General features: G+C 39.2%; 1 protein-coding gene across 5 annotated transcripts in view; it reads left to right on the top strand.

The window, feature by feature from the left end:
* RAPGEF4 (Rap guanine nucleotide exchange factor 4) overlaps window positions 1–13,781 on the top strand; it is a 199,934-nt gene that overhangs the window by 108,171 nt on the left and 77,982 nt on the right. For all 5 annotated transcript variants that reach the window (XM_060779179.2, XM_060779194.2, XM_060779186.2 and 2 more), the window contains 2 exons: window positions 6,488–6,560; window positions 7,632–7,696. In XM_060779179.2, coding sequence (XP_060635162.2) covers window positions 6,488–6,560; window positions 7,632–7,696 — 138 coding nt within the window. The remainder of the gene's footprint in view (window positions 1–6,487; window positions 6,561–7,631; window positions 7,697–13,781) is intronic.

Below are 13,781 nucleotides of genomic sequence, written 5' to 3'. Positions count from 1 at the left end.
ACTAAAAGCAGTCATCTCCACTTTTAAAATAATTTTAGCCATCTCAAATCAGCAGAGTGAAATTTCTATTGCACTGTCCCAAAGGCTTGATCCCATAGCCAAGTTTTTACCATCTTTCTGAAGGACAGGAGGGAGTGGGCTGATCTAATCTCGCCAGGGAGGGAATTTCATAGCTGAGGGGCAATCACTGAGAAGGCCCTCTCTCTCACTGCCAATCGCACCTGTGACGGTAGTGGGACTGAGAGTAGATCTTAGTCCCCGTGGTGGTTCATAGAGGGAGATGCATTCATCTCATGGGCCGGGACCATTTAAGGCATTATAGGCCAAAGCCAGCACTTTGAATAGTGCTCGGTAGCAAGCTGGCAACCAGGGGAGGTGACGCAACCCGGCGGTTGTGTACTACCTGTATGCCGCCCCAGTTAGCTGCCTCTCATTGGACTATTTGAAGCTTCCAAACAGTCTTCAAAGGCAACCCCACACAGTGCTTGTTGCAGTAGTCTCGTTGGCCTGATAGGTGTATTGTGTCCAAATTTGGTGACAATTTGTCTAGTGGATTTTGAGTTATGTTAATCCCACACACAAACATTTCATTTTTATTTATATAGATAATAATAATAATAATAATAATAATAATAATAATAATAATATAAGGAAGACTGAGCATAGGAAGATAGATGCTTTTGAGCTGTGGTGTTGGAGGAAAATTCTGAAAGTGCCTTGGACCGCAAGAAGATCCAACCAGTCCATACTTCAGGAAATAAAGCCCGACTGCTCATTGGAGGGAAGGATATTAGAGGCAAAGATGAAGTACTTTGGCCACATCATGAGAAGACAGGAAAGCGTAGAGAAGACAATTATGCTGGGGAAAAGGGAAAAGGAAGAGGGGCTGACAAAGGGCAAGATGGATGGATGGTGTCCTTGAAGTAACTGGTTTGACTCTGAAGGAGCTGGGGGTGGCCACGGCCAACAGGGAGCTCTGGCGTGGACTGGTCCATGAGGTGACGAAGAGTCGGAAGCGACTGAATGAATAAACAACAACAATAATTTATTTATATTCCACCCTATCTCCCCGAAGGGACTCAGGGTGGATTCCAATCAAAAAGGCAAACATTCGGTGCCTGAACATAATAACAATACACACATAATAACATAAATTGACACCATTTTCTTTCAATGTTGTATTTAATGGGACATAAGCATCCACAATTTTTTATATTTAGGGGGGCTCTGGAGGTAGACCATGGGTTTACTCTATGTTTAAGCATTTGTGAAGTTGCTTGCAAAAGGGTCATCATCATGCACTTGTTATTCACAGATAACATTGTGACTTGCAACTCATTGCTTCCAAACTAAGAGTGTAGGTAAGAATGAGAGTAGAGCACAGCTTTCTCTGCCATGGCTTCTTGCCTTAGGGATTTCTGTCCAAACAAGAGTCTCATGGCAGTCTTATTGAAAAGATAAAGAAGAGTTTATTAAATACGTCTTTTTCACTAAGGCATCTCTCAATGTCTTCTTTTGATCTAGTCCAAGAGTGCGCCTGGCTGCTTGCACAGTGTGGCATCATGAGCAGAGTTCAAGGGAAAGATTGCCCCTCTGCTGCTTAATATTTGCCTCCGAATAAAGAAGATTTATAGATGAATGTGTCAAGTAATAAAATGCAGAGATGTTCTTGACATTGATGGACATAAAGTAGTAGAGAAAAATAAACATTCTTTAAAAACATGGGGGTCACGCTGTGGGTTTCCCGTTCTTTTAAAGATTAAGATAATACGCAACAGCTAAATCTACAAGTGAGATTTAGAGCGCCAGGCAAGGTGACTTATGGAGAAAGGGAGAGGACGTGGAGAAGACTAAATGCACTGGGTGTGAATTAAAGTTATTTAATTGTAAATACTCATTTTTTTCCCAAAGAAATTAGAGCTTGGGGAACCATTTAAGCAACACAGTAATAGGCTTTTAGCATTTAATAGACTCAAAATGGAGTCAGCTTGTTGATAAATGTTTTGAATCCTATTTACTATTATCTTTCATGAGATGCACTCTGCTCTTTATTGCTACTTTTGAAATACTGCTTCACAGAACAATGGAGCAGGGAGTCTATAATATATTTAAAGAGCATATAATTTTTCAAACCATGTCAATAGTAATGCTTCCATCCTCCCACCCCACTCACTTTCTCCCAGTGGCCAGGCTGAGAAAGCATGGAGGCTCCCTGGGTCTTGCCACTGGCTCAGTATATAGTGAGGTTTTTAATCAGCCAAAGCCATCTGGCAAGATAGGTTGCTAAATGAGATTGTATTTTTAGTCCAGTAACTTCAATGTATGAGAAGTGGAGATAAGGTACAGTCATAAATGTTTTCTTTCTGTCCCCAGATTGCTCGATCAGGGTTTCTCCAGTGCATTCCTCATATCCATGAACTTGATGTGCATGGTTTCGCATATCTGCGCTCCAAAAAGTGTGTGTGGACCTCTCTAGGTCATTCAGTGTTATTTTATGATATGCTTCCAGTACAGTCGAAATATAGATTTCACTATTCACAGTTCCAGGCTTCCATGTGGGCAGTGGTGTCTTGGAATGCATCCCCTTGGATATAGAGGTTGTACTGGCTTGCTGTTAATTTTCCGGGATGTATGACCATGTTCCAGAAGCACTCTCTCCTGTCGTTTTGCCCACATCTATGACAGGCATCCTCAGAGATTGTGAGGTCTGTTGGAAACTAGGCAAGTGAGGTTTATATATCTGTGGAAGGTCCAGGGTAGGAGAAAGAACTCTTATCTATTAGAGGCAAGTGTGAATGTTTATACTGTTTATAAGCCTCCATTATGATCAGCTGTAAGGATTTTTTTACAGAACTGCATTATGAATGAGAGATAATCACATACCCTCCAACTGTCCCTATTTAGCAAGGACAGCCCAAATTATTTTTCTGTTTTCCCATCTTTGCAGCTGCCTTTAAAATATCCCAATTTCTCTCCTTTTCTCTTACTTTCCCTATTGTCCTCAGCTTACTTCAGCTGGTGCAAACTGAGTTCAAAATGTAAAAGTCGTTTGCACTCTGTTAACTCAGAATTTTCTTTTTTTTTTGTTATGCTTTTTGGATAGCATATGCTGCTTAGTCAAGTTAGGTCTCTGTGTTGTTTTTAATGTACTGCCTGCTTCACTTAGATGTTATTTGTAATAAGTTGTCTTACACAAGAAATACTCAAGCCCCATCTTCACTGATTGTTCAATTTAGTTCAAAGCTAGCTTTAAACTGCAGTGGTCAGACAACCAACTCCCACAAAAGCATGTAAAAGACAATCCTTAATGTGCACCAGTGGTTTGTGTACTCACCATCTGGGTCTCAAACTAGTTCCAGAAATTCCTATGCAATCATCTGCACAACAAAATTGCTTCCTTCCTGTTTGAGACTGCATTAAATATTCAGCGTAGATGGGGTTTCAGAAGTGGTTTGGACAGTTCCTTCCTCTGAAATATAATCTATCGCACCTAGCATTCATTGGTGGTCTCCCATCCCATTCTGTCTAGCTTCTAAGATCAGACAAGATCTGGTGTCTTTGGAGTAGTTAGGCTGGGAAGCGTATACCTCTTGAATATCAGTATTCTTTGCAGTTGTTACAGACACAAAAGCTTTATGAGGAGAAAAAGCAGGAAAACACATCAGTCCTGGGGGAAAAACAAATCACCTTGTCCTGCTATTTGTAGTCCCCTGCATTACAGACAGAGAATCTAAAAAACCCAAACCACTTGTTTTCTGTCTATAAATTCACATTGCTTCTCACTGGACCATTAGTGTTGTCTGTGTATGTACTAATAAACCATTTTATAATTCCCACATTATTTGCATCATCAGGATATAATTGTCTTAGTGTTGGGCTGTTGTAGGTTTTTTGGGCTGTATGGCCATGTTCTAGAAGCATTTTCTCCTGACATTTCGCCTGCATCTATGGGCAGGCATCCTCAGAGGTTGTGAGGTCTCCGTGTTGTCTTAGTGTTGTTTTTTTCGAATCAGGAGTGACTTGAGAAACTGCAAGTCGCTTCTGGTTTGAGAGAATTAGCTGTCTGCAAGGACACTGCCCAGGGGATGCCTGGATGTTTGATGTTTTACCATCTTTGTGGGAGGCTTCTCTCATGTTCCCACATGGTGAGCTGGAACTGACACAGGGAGCTCATCCATGCACTTCCGGGATTTGAACCTCCAACCTATTGGTCTTCAGTCCTGCTGGCTCAAGGGTTTGACCCACTGCACCACCGGGGGCTCGTCTTAATGTGTGAACATAGTACTCATGAGGTTGGAGAAGAAACCTAAAGCATGGAAAGGCTAAACACAGGGGTAGAGAAAAAGATCAATGAAAAGAAAGATTGGGAGAGGGTGGGGGAGAGAAAAGAGACAGTAATGCAGGGAGATGACAAAGTTTGTGTTTTAGACAAAAACTGGAACCAGCTTAAAGAGTGGAAAGTGAGAAAGGCCAAGGTGAAAGGAAAAGAGATAGGGGTGGAGGAGAGGGAGAACAAAAAAGCACTGAGGTGAGGTGTCGGACTACTTTAATCTGGTCGAAACCAAGCAATTTGTCAAACTCTAAATAAGTAAATGAATACCAGCTAGCTCAAATACAAATCCAGTTAGAGTCAAAAATTTAAAAGTGCATATGGCAGGCAGGATGGAAATGTTCCTGGATATTTTTTTGTACGTGCTTGCTGCACACTCATTTCAATTGGAATTACATTTGAATGATTGTTAATCATTTGTATCACCACTTGGAGACATGATTCATTGTGTGTTGGAGCATATATGGACTGATACTGAAATCGATTTAGGATGTTTTTGTTGCCTTGTGATCTTTGTTTCTTAGGTTACCAGGATACCACTTAAATGTTAAGCAGAAAGTGACTTCGGTGCTTTGTTGATTATGTTTAGGTTGTGGCAGCATTCATCGGAGTGCAGTAAAAATGAAATATTACTGTTTATGATTATAATAATTTACTAGACATCATATCAATCCAGAGCCCAGTTTACAAGTTGTACAAAGAACTCTGTTATGTCATGAGCTGGGGATGCGGAATGAGTTCCAAAGTGGAACAACATGGTGACATAATGCATTCAGGGCTGCCTCTTCTATTGGCAGATCGAGGCAGATACAGAGGCAGGAGGACAGTAGGGGTGGTATAAAGCACTGGGAAAAGTGATTTTAATGTTTGTATATATTTACGGTTTTATGTCCCAGCATTGAATGTTTGCCGTATATATGTTGTGCTCTGCCCTGAGTCCCCTGCGGGGTGAGAAGGGCAGAATATAAATATCTTTAATAAATAAATAATAAATAAAAAACTATGGACTATACAGCAGGTGTTCACTGTCTAACCTACTTTGCTATACTCAATTGTTTTCCATGTTATCTTGTCACCACTAGGCCAGAATGTTTTGTAATTGACACTGGATAGTAATATCTAGATTAATGGATATTTGGTGGTTTCCATCCCCATAGACCCCACTTCAGCAACTGTAATATGGCTAAAATATGCATCAACCTTTTTAGTGTGGTGATAGCCACAGATAGTCCTTTTCACATTTACAACTGTAGTATGTGCTGCTCTGACATATCTGTACACTGTATTCATAAATGTTAAATATAAGAGGAAAAGAAAAGGTGTGCATTATGTATGGTCCATAAACATATTGTTTTGAAAAAAAATGTTCCGATTGCACATAATAAAATTGCCTCCTTCACAACATCTTGGAGGGCACAAATTGTGTTATTTTCTGTCCCTGCCCCCCTGAGCCTCTGGACCCTGAAGACTGTATACTCCTGTTGTATAATGTAAGAATAGTTATTATTATGCATATGTATTGATGCTAATAAGATGATGATGATGATAATAATAATAATCTTTATTTATATCCCGCCCTATCCTCCCAAGGGGACTCAGGGTGCTTATAATAATATGCACTAAAAGTTTAATTGCGAGAGAGCTCTAAGTCAGGGCTTCTTAAATATTTCTCATTCACAACCCATTTCCATTTGAGAAATTTTTATGTGACCCCAGGTATATAAGACTATAAAATAGGTATACAATCAAACATTTACTAATAATAAGTCAGCTTTAGCAAGGTTTCTTAAACTTGTCAGTTTTTTCCTTTTTATGAAATATGGCTGAAGCATTTTCTGCTGAGTCCACTGCAAATACTTTACGTTATTGCTAACGTATTAATGTAATGTCTAAAACAGCTAGTAGGTGAAGATAAAAAAACTTTTATTTTGATCAAATTTTTCATGACCCTAGCATTGAGCTAAGGGGACTCCATTTGGGGTCAGACCCACAGTTGAAGAAGCAGTGCTCTAGTCAGCTTAGCTAGTATAGTATAGTTTTGACAATTAAACACATTCAGATTTATTTTACAAAGAAATTGGAAAATGTGTTTCTAAATTGAGAAAGTGACAATTGCAAAATGTTCATCACAACATTTCAACTCTTTTCCCCCTCTAGAAATATCGGCAGTATATGTCAGGACTTCTGGCTCCTCCTTATGGTGTTATGGAAACGGGCTCCAACAATGATAGTAAGTATAATATGATTGCAGTTCATTACAGACTTACCTGGGGAGTAAGAGATATTGAACAGAGAAGGAAAAAAATCTGTCAATTTTGATTTTTTTCCTCCTAATTTTTCCAGTCTTTACAGTTGTTTAGCCCAAAGCCTGATAATTTTTGTTTAGTTTGCTTGAAAAATTGTACACATTTTTCTTCGTACTTTCCAAATACTGCATAATTATTTCTGTTTTCAGTTTTGACTAATATAGTATATACATTTTTTGCTATTCGTTTTCCTAATAAGCTGAATTTCAGAATCTTATTTTCCTAAATGTATATATTTTCAATTGCCAACTTAGGAACACTGAAACTTTCACAGAATAACACATTTTTACTTTGAACATGGGTTTAAAATGGTAAAATTATATATGTTTTCTTAAAATTGTGAACTGAATCCATTATCTCTGCCATCTCTGCTCTTGTGTAAACAACCACACTAATATGCTGCCCGTTTTGAAAGTCAGTATGAGGAATTCGTGTTCCTCATTTTTATGAAGCGTGCTGTCCCCTGTCTATTTCTAGCAAAGTCAACACGACTTCAAATAACAACAAAACCACCTGTCTGTTTGTAGCATATGTTCAGACTGTTTGGATGGAGGTGGTGAGGAATTGTTGGGAGAAGAGCACGGTTTTTCAGTCTTCGTGAGAGTTTCTACCCACATTGAAAAATATCAGGATATAAAAGCAACATCAGAAATGGCTGTTGACAATAGGTTTTTTTTAATATTATCTCATGTTTTCAAGGTATAATTAATAAGACAAGATAAATTAAGCAGGCCTATGAGGAAGACAAAGAAAGATTGGCCTTCCTTTCATAGCCACATGTACTGAAATAATCTTTAGTTATTTGATCTTAACAGATTTCCTGAGTCCAGGGTTTAAAAATGTGTGATATTAAGGATATCTGGCAGGGCTCTTAGCTTCACTATATGAGAATAACATATTTTATAAAGGCACAAGTAAACAGAATCATGCAACTTGAAAAGTAAACTCTAATTCTCAAGTACTATTATTCTAATATATTCCTTGCTTTCTTATAGGGATGCCGGACAAGGACAATATGTCTAGCAGTAGCCTCTGCTCCATGGCTAAAAATAGCAGTAAGGTAAAAACATGTTTCTGATCATTTTATAGTGATGGAGGAGGATGAGGTTAGGGCATCATAATATAGGTGCATTGAGTTAAGCTCATGTTTTGTGATCAAACAATGTTTCACATTAAAAATGTCAAATTCAGGTTGGGAAAACTGAACCCCAAACTTCATCTGCGTACTCCCAAAACACCTCGCCAGACCCCTAAAGACCCCAGTGCAATTTTTTATGCTGTTTCGTAGTGATTGTTACTTTTCAGTCACATTCCCAAACTTCTGTTTTTAAAGCTGCTTCATGACCAAATAGTGACTGGAAGCAGAAAAAAAAAACCCACTTCTGATCCCCATGTTAGATAGAAAGTTAACCAAAAAAGCAAAGATATGCCTGGAGATCATCAGGAAGAATGTGCAGTCCACGGGGGCATTGGAGGGGCCTTGGCATAACTGGCCAAGCTAATTCTGAACAAAGTACAAACAATATTCAGACCTCACCTCTGAGGATGCTTGCCATAGATGCAGGCGAAACGTCAGGAGAAATGCCTCTAGAACATGGCCATAGAGCCCGAAAAACCCCACAAGAACTGAATATTCAGATTGAAAATGCCCTGTCCTAAAATCCAAAACATTCCAAAATCCAGAATCATCCACATGGATGGCTGTAATAGTGATATTTTTGCTTTCTGGTGGCGCAATGTGCACAAACTTAGTTCTATGCACAATATTATTAAAAATATTGTGCATAATGTTGCCTTCAGGCTAAGTGTATGCATATATAAAATATACATAAATTCTATGTTTAGACTTGGGCCCCATCTCCATGATACCTCATTATGTATATGAAAATATGCCAAATACCACCCACCCTAAAATATATATATCTAAAATATAAATCCAAAACACTTCTGGTTCAAGGCATTTTAAGTAACGGATCTCAACCCGAATAGTAAAACCATAATTGTGTGGGGTGAGTTGGTCGAGCGGAGGCAATATGTGTTGATCTAATTTCTACTTTTTAAAAACTATCCAAATGATGTTTTGCCAACTACATTATGTTTGGTGGGTGGCATTTAGCATCTTTTCCTATAGTATTCCAAAATATTTTGTTCCTACCCTAATGGAGCAGTGGGTTAAATCACTGAGCTGCTGAACTTGCTGACCGAAAGGTCAGCGGTTTGAATGCAGGGAGCAAGGTGAGCTCCTGCTGTTAGCCCCAGCTTCTGCCAACCTAGCAGTTCGAAAACATGCAAATGTGAGATCAATAGGTACTGCTCTGGTGGGAAGGTAACGGGACTCCATGCAGTCATGCCAGCCACATGACCTTGGAACTGTCTATGGACAATGCTGGCTCTTTGGTTTAGAAATGGAGCTGAGCATCACCCCCCAGAGTTGGACATGACTAGACTTAATGTCAGGGGGAAACCTTTACCTTTAATGGTACGGCTTTTTGGGATACTTTTTTTGTTTTCATAGGAACATATTCAGTGCTCAACCTCTCAGTGTGTTTTCTTCCTAACTTCCATCCTTTGCCTCATTTCCTTTCTTCCCTCATGCTTTGCTTTTACATATTTCATTTTAAAAAAAGCTATCTCCAGAGCCTTAGTGACAAAAACAATAAGTGGAGTGACAGATCAACCCCACACCTACACAGGAGTCAACCTGAGAACTAGAGTGAGAAAGAAAATGTGTGATAATAACAACCCCATCTTCACTTCTTTGCAAATCTTGCCTCTTCTAATATTTTTGTACATGTTAAAAATCCTCTTACAATAAAGCAGCTTGAAACTGGAAGTTTGGGAAGGAGTCTGGGGAGAGGGATGTCTATGGAAGCTTCCTTAGACTTGAATTCTCTGGCTGACTAGTCTGAAGGGAAAATATTGATATTTCTGCGTGCAGTAGGCTACGCTTTAGCTCACTCTTTTAGTACTAAGGCTCCAGACAGAGTTAAAAAAGAAAATATTCAAAGGAGGCACTTGTGGGGGCGGAATAAAAGGGAAAGAATGAGTGGCAGTGGGGACTGGAATCTTTTCCCCCATTCATGCTATATACTCCAGTTTCTGAATCCAGATTATATGGCAGAGTAGGATCATATAATCCAGTTCAGAGCTGATAATCTGGATTCAGAAACTCTGTTACATGGCAGTGTAGATCCAGCCAGAGATAGAGAAAAGAAAGGAGAGTATCTGGACCAAGGAGCAAGAGTCAAAATTATTTTCATTTATGGCAGAAATAAATCACTGCAGAATGAATTGCCAAGGCCATTGCAATTATGTACAACAAAACAGAGTAAGAGCTCTTCCAGACAGGTTTCAATCCCAGGAGGAACTGGGATCTACAGTATTAACATTCACTTGATTTCCTACAACAGTCACTTATTGCAGTCACAAATGCCTCCATTTTTTAAACTTATTCGGTAAGAATAGTTAATCTGCATTCTTAGTTTTATTGTATTGAAATCTTTTTTGACTTAGGCCCCCTCCACACTGCCCTATATCCCAGGATCTTATCCCAGATTATCTTCTCTGAACTGAATTATATGAATCTACACTGCCAGATAAAAAGCAGATAATTTGGGATCAGATCCTGGGATATAGGGCAGTGTAGATCCAACCAGAGAAATCTACCAGTATTTTTGTTTCCTTTAGGTCAAATGATCAATATTCTTACTATCTTCTAAGAATTGTTTTTAAAACTATTAATAATACTACTGCCTGATTAAAAAAAAAACAAGGTTTCTGGGAGATTTCACTCAAATAGAAACAACTATTTAAATAAACGGGGGAAAAACAAAACATGTTTTCTTTTTTATTCAGATCTACCACTTCCTATTTGTTTTTTCTACTTCCTTTGAGGGACTTATCTTTTTAACACACCTTTCTAACCCTTAGTAACCTTGCAGACATCACTGCATAGACAAGCTTTTCCTCCTGTTGTATATAATATGGGGCTTCCTGTCCCATCCTTATCCTTCATGAAAATAAACTCTTTTAGGTGGAGTTAATATATGGCACTTTGACAGCAATTTCCATTGTTGTGACTAACACAGGAAGGAAGATCAACACCCCTAAACATGATTTTTACCCAGAATGCAACTTTATTATTCTTTTAAAGGTAGATTTTAATTTGATCAGTACATGTTAAAGACAAAAGCCTTCCTTAAAATAAAGCCCAGTGAAGCAATTGTGTCTTTATACAAGAAGTCAGAGTAAATATAGTTTTTATTATTTTCTGGGGAAATGATGGTTTATTATTCTATTAATTGCCATTCACTGTAGAAAAGAGTTAATGGTTTTGTAGCAACAATTAAATTGGGTTGTTGGGAGTTTTCCAGGCTGTATGGCCATGTTCCAGAAGCATTCTCTCCTGATGTGTCTCCTGCATCTATGGCAGGCACCCACAATTACCATGTCAGACTACACAGAGAATCCATTGAAACCCACAAGCATGTGGACAATTTCAACAGACAGGAAGAAACCATGAAAATGAACAAAATTTGGCTACCAGTGTTAAAAAAACCCTCTAAAATCATAACAGTAAATAAAGAACAACACTCAGAAAACAGGGGAATTCCAAACAAGAAACAATCAGGGCCACCTAATCACCTTCCGACAAAGGAGTCCCCCAGGCAGTAAGAAGCCCGACCTTGAAACTGCTAGGCCATTAAATGCTAATCAAGGTTGCAATATTCACACCTACCTCAAACAGACACCCTGGACAGTCCAAAGATATATAAACTATATTTTCCTAGTTTCCAACAGACCTCACAACCTCTGAGGATGCCTGCCACAGATACAGGTGAAATGTCAGGAAAGAATGGACATACGGCCTGGAAAACTTACCACAACCCAGTGATTCCGGCCATGAAAGCCTTTGACAATACATTAAACTATTAAACCTCAAAAGAATTATATACAATTATTTTTATTAATGTAAAATGAATGTTATTTACATTGAAAGGTACCAACCCACCCACCCCACAAGCCCAAATGTAAAACCGGATGTAGGTTCCTTCAGATCCTGGGCTTTCATGATATTATGAAAGCCCAGGATACACAGAACTTGAGAGCCAAGCAATATGGATTGCACAGACCATATAAACTTTACTATTAACATTTCGAGACAGCATGGAATTTGTGGTAAACTAAAAAGAAAGTTTTCCAAGCTCTGCAGACATTTGTAAGCGTCTTAACCAGAAATAAAATCAAGAATTTTAAGCAAATCACTATATTACCCCACAAATCCCCACTGATGTCAGTGGGATCGCTTGAACAGAATAATGGTGATGTCTAGAGTATCACACATGCCTTACTTCTGCATTATGGCCAATTGTCCATGTACTGGAGGGAAGCTTACTATTTTCTCGTTCATGCTTGGATTGTGAGGTAGAGGAGGCATATTGTTTTTAGGAGAAGAGATCGGAATAGGTGGCAAGTCATTTTGTTCCATCCTAGGGGTTAATGTAAGTGGGGTTTTGGCTATCAAAGATTCTGCCTCAAAACAGATTATACTAGTAATAGCATTTTAGGAACTATAATCTGTTTCCTTTTCATTTTTAGGGATTTGCCTTCCTTATATGATGAGTTTAACCCAGAGTGCTTTGATAGGATCAGCAACTATTAGATCTCCCCCAACTCCCATGAGTCCTTATAAAAACGAATGAGCTAGTATTGAGCTTCTTTAGGAATCCAAAAGGCTTCCTTTTCCCGAGCTGACCAATTTAATACTGAGGAATATCTTTACACAGAAAGTCAAGATTAACAGACAGACCTTGGGGGTAGTATATCCAAATAAATTTGTCTACCAACAGAATGGCATCAATAAGGGAAACAGATACTCCTTCCTCGTGCTTTCAGAATTTGCCTAGTACTTTTTCTACATCCAAAGCCATTCAATATAAGAGGTTGGAGGAAGAGGAGGTGAACCCTGTAGCCAGGCCCGTAGCCAGGATTTTGATTGATTCGGGGGGGGGGGGGGGCTGAGTTTGATTTGGGAGGGGGGGGGCTCAGGATCTACCCTAGCAAACCTTTTGTATCATTATCCCAATACCTCCATGCATATGGGATATATTGAGCATGGTGATCAGATCATGATATGAATAAACATAACGGTTTGAATAATGTATCAGTAAGGCCTTCTCGCTGGCCACCCTCAGAATTTCGGGGGGGGGGCTGAAGCCCCTCAACCCCCTCCCCCCTGCCTGTAGCAGATCTTGCATTTTTCATGAGCAGCTGCATGGAGCACATTGGCAGGAAATGGTACCCAAAGTTTATGGTGGCAGGTATATGCTTTAGATTTTTGTCCTAAACCAGTTGTTTCCCAACCTTTTTTTGACCAGGGACCACTTTGACCAGGGACCACTTTCCAACATTAGTACCAAAAGGGTTACTAGTCAGCTTTTGATCAACTTTAGATTTGGTTTAGTTATTTGGGGTGTGGATTCAGAAAATTGTATTGGATAGACCACATCAGCTCTAATTTATGATACAGAACATATGCTATCCAGTAGTCACCATCTGCTCGCCGACAGAAAACCATCTTTAATAAGCCTTGACACTATAAGAGGGATTTGCGAGACCAGTGGCTGTTGTTGCAACGGTGTAGTAACGGTGAGGCCATGAACCTTATTTTAGTTCTTGTGGTCCACAGACCACTGTCTAAACACACAGATTTCAAGACTGATATAATCCATACATTCTGACTGAAATTTAGCATTGCTTCCAATGACTATCTAAATACATATCAATGAATTATATTATAGAAATTACCTTTAGTGAAGCCTGATCTGAATTTTGTCTTATTATGGGATTGCAATGGGAGCCAGCACCAGGGCCACACAGTCCATTTGTCCAAATCGGTCAGTTGTTCCATCTTATGATCACCACCTCTTATGCTCTAATCCCTGCTCTGCTTAGCATGTTGTATTCTCCTTTCTTGCTTTTTACACATCAGCAATGATAAAATTCAGCAAGGAACACCAGCAACTTAGTTAAAGGTGGATATGCTGTACTGTACAATAGCTTAACCAGTACAGATTCAGGCTGTACCTCCATTCGTTGGCATTCTCCATAGGAGAAAAATGTGCCTTCCTGGTCCCACAAAGAGA

The sequence above is a fragment of the Anolis sagrei genome, chromosome 1 (genome assembly GCF_037176765.1).
Source record: "Anolis sagrei isolate rAnoSag1 chromosome 1, rAnoSag1.mat, whole genome shotgun sequence".
In the NCBI taxonomy this organism is placed as follows: domain Eukaryota; kingdom Metazoa; phylum Chordata; class Lepidosauria; order Squamata; family Dactyloidae; genus Anolis; species Anolis sagrei.
The sequence above is the reverse complement of the archived record's forward strand: the minus strand, read 5'-3'. Positions and strand labels throughout refer to the sequence as shown.